The 1,519-nt window shown below is 35.3% G+C and overlaps 1 protein-coding gene across 1 annotated transcript in view; it reads left to right on the top strand.

The window, feature by feature from the left end:
- The first annotated feature begins 557 nt into the window (after positions 1–557).
- Positions 558–1,519, top strand: part of LOC107579610 (uncharacterized) — a 3,111-nt gene continuing 2,149 nt past the window's right edge. Inside the window, exon 1 of the mRNA XM_016265417.1 lies at positions 558–1,050. Coding sequence (XP_016120903.1) covers positions 819–1,050 — 232 coding nt within the window. The 5' untranslated portion in view covers positions 558–818. The remainder of the gene's footprint in view (positions 1,051–1,519) is intronic.

Here is a 1,519-nt window from a genome sequence, read left to right as displayed (position 1 = left end):
AGGAAAACTTGAAATCGCATCATATGACCCCTTTAAATAAAATGAAAACTAAAACCATAAAAAACCTTTGTCTCTTGAAATATTTGAACTGAAATAAAATATTTAAAAAATGTCAGGTAGTTGCCAAGGCAACATATCTATGTTTTCAGTTTAAGTTATACTAAAATACTGAAAAAATAATAATTACAAAAACTACATAGACATACAAAATAATAATAATAATAAAAACAAAATGACTATAACTCAAAATTAAAACAGAAAACAAAAGAATGAAAAAAAGCTATAATAATATACAAAAAAAATAATACTGGTATTTAACAGATAATTAGAAAAATATTTACCAGAATATTAGAAAAGTAAAAATGAGTGAATAGTTAGAAATGCATAAAACATGGGTCTATTCTTCTATGTACCCGTCTGCCTCATCTATCTATTCTAGAGCAGTTTCTGGTTGACCTTGAATGATCCGTGCGCGCGCCTTGATGAGATTTAGGCCATGATGCGTCACTGTCCGAGAAAAGATCATGAGCGGCCTATAGTGAGATCTTCAAACCTCATCACTTACAGCACAGGCCATCTGCCCAGCTGAACTGAAACATGGCTGCTTTTAAAATCTCGTCCTTGAATGAGTTCAATGGTTTGCTTTGATTTTTTTCTTTTTCAGATGACATTATGCACCGAGTCTACTCGCCGACTCGACAAATAGTCACTGGTTACTTGGGATAAACTACCTGGAGGACAAGCAAAACACATTTTGGAAGTGGAATACAGGACGTTAGTTTTTTTGTGTGAAATTACAGTACAGGCAGTGGTGAAGAATGAACCCCATGAATATGAACAGTCTGAACGTGTCCGTCTCTGGGAACCAGCACACGTATCAGTACGCCGTCTATGAGTCTCCGCTGTTTAAGGACTACAGACCTCCAGCCAGAGATCTCATCCAGTTTCCCAGAGCCTTGCTCTACCTGATGATGGCCGCGGTGGTGGTGGTCGCTGTCGCTTATGCCATTGTGGGACATTTAATTAAAGACCTTGCGCATGACATCTTGGGTAAATATACTGAGAGTTGCATTGAGAAGATAGTCGATCAAGTTAGCAGGTTCAGTTGGTAGAGTATCATGGTCTTGGTGTTACCAGTACTGTATCCACAAAAAGTAACTGTTCAGTAGGAAGGCTTATATAGTGGACACGTAAATAAATAATTCAAAAAGTAGCTGTTCAGTATAGTAATAGTTATAGTGGGCACAAAAATAAATCAATAATTTATTTACTTACTTCCCCCAAAAGATTAGCCTATATAAATTATACAATGTGGTTCAAAATTCAGCTAAATGTATTTGGACCACAAAAGCATCAAATTAGTGAAGATTGACAAAATGATTTGCATCATATTTTTGCAGATAGCATTTGTCTTTATAGTATAATGCAATGAATAATGAAAAACATTTGCTTATTTTAAGTGTGGCTTTTGAGAAGAGACATTTTATTTTATAGAGAGAGAGAGAGAGAGAGAGAGAGA

This window comes from Sinocyclocheilus grahami, unplaced genomic scaffold (assembly GCF_001515645.1).
Source record: "Sinocyclocheilus grahami isolate Dianchi unplaced genomic scaffold, SAMN03320097.WGS_v1.1 scaffold18567.1, whole genome shotgun sequence".
Taxonomy (NCBI): domain Eukaryota; kingdom Metazoa; phylum Chordata; class Actinopteri; order Cypriniformes; family Cyprinidae; genus Sinocyclocheilus; species Sinocyclocheilus grahami.
This window is presented reverse-complemented; position numbering and strand designations above follow the sequence as displayed.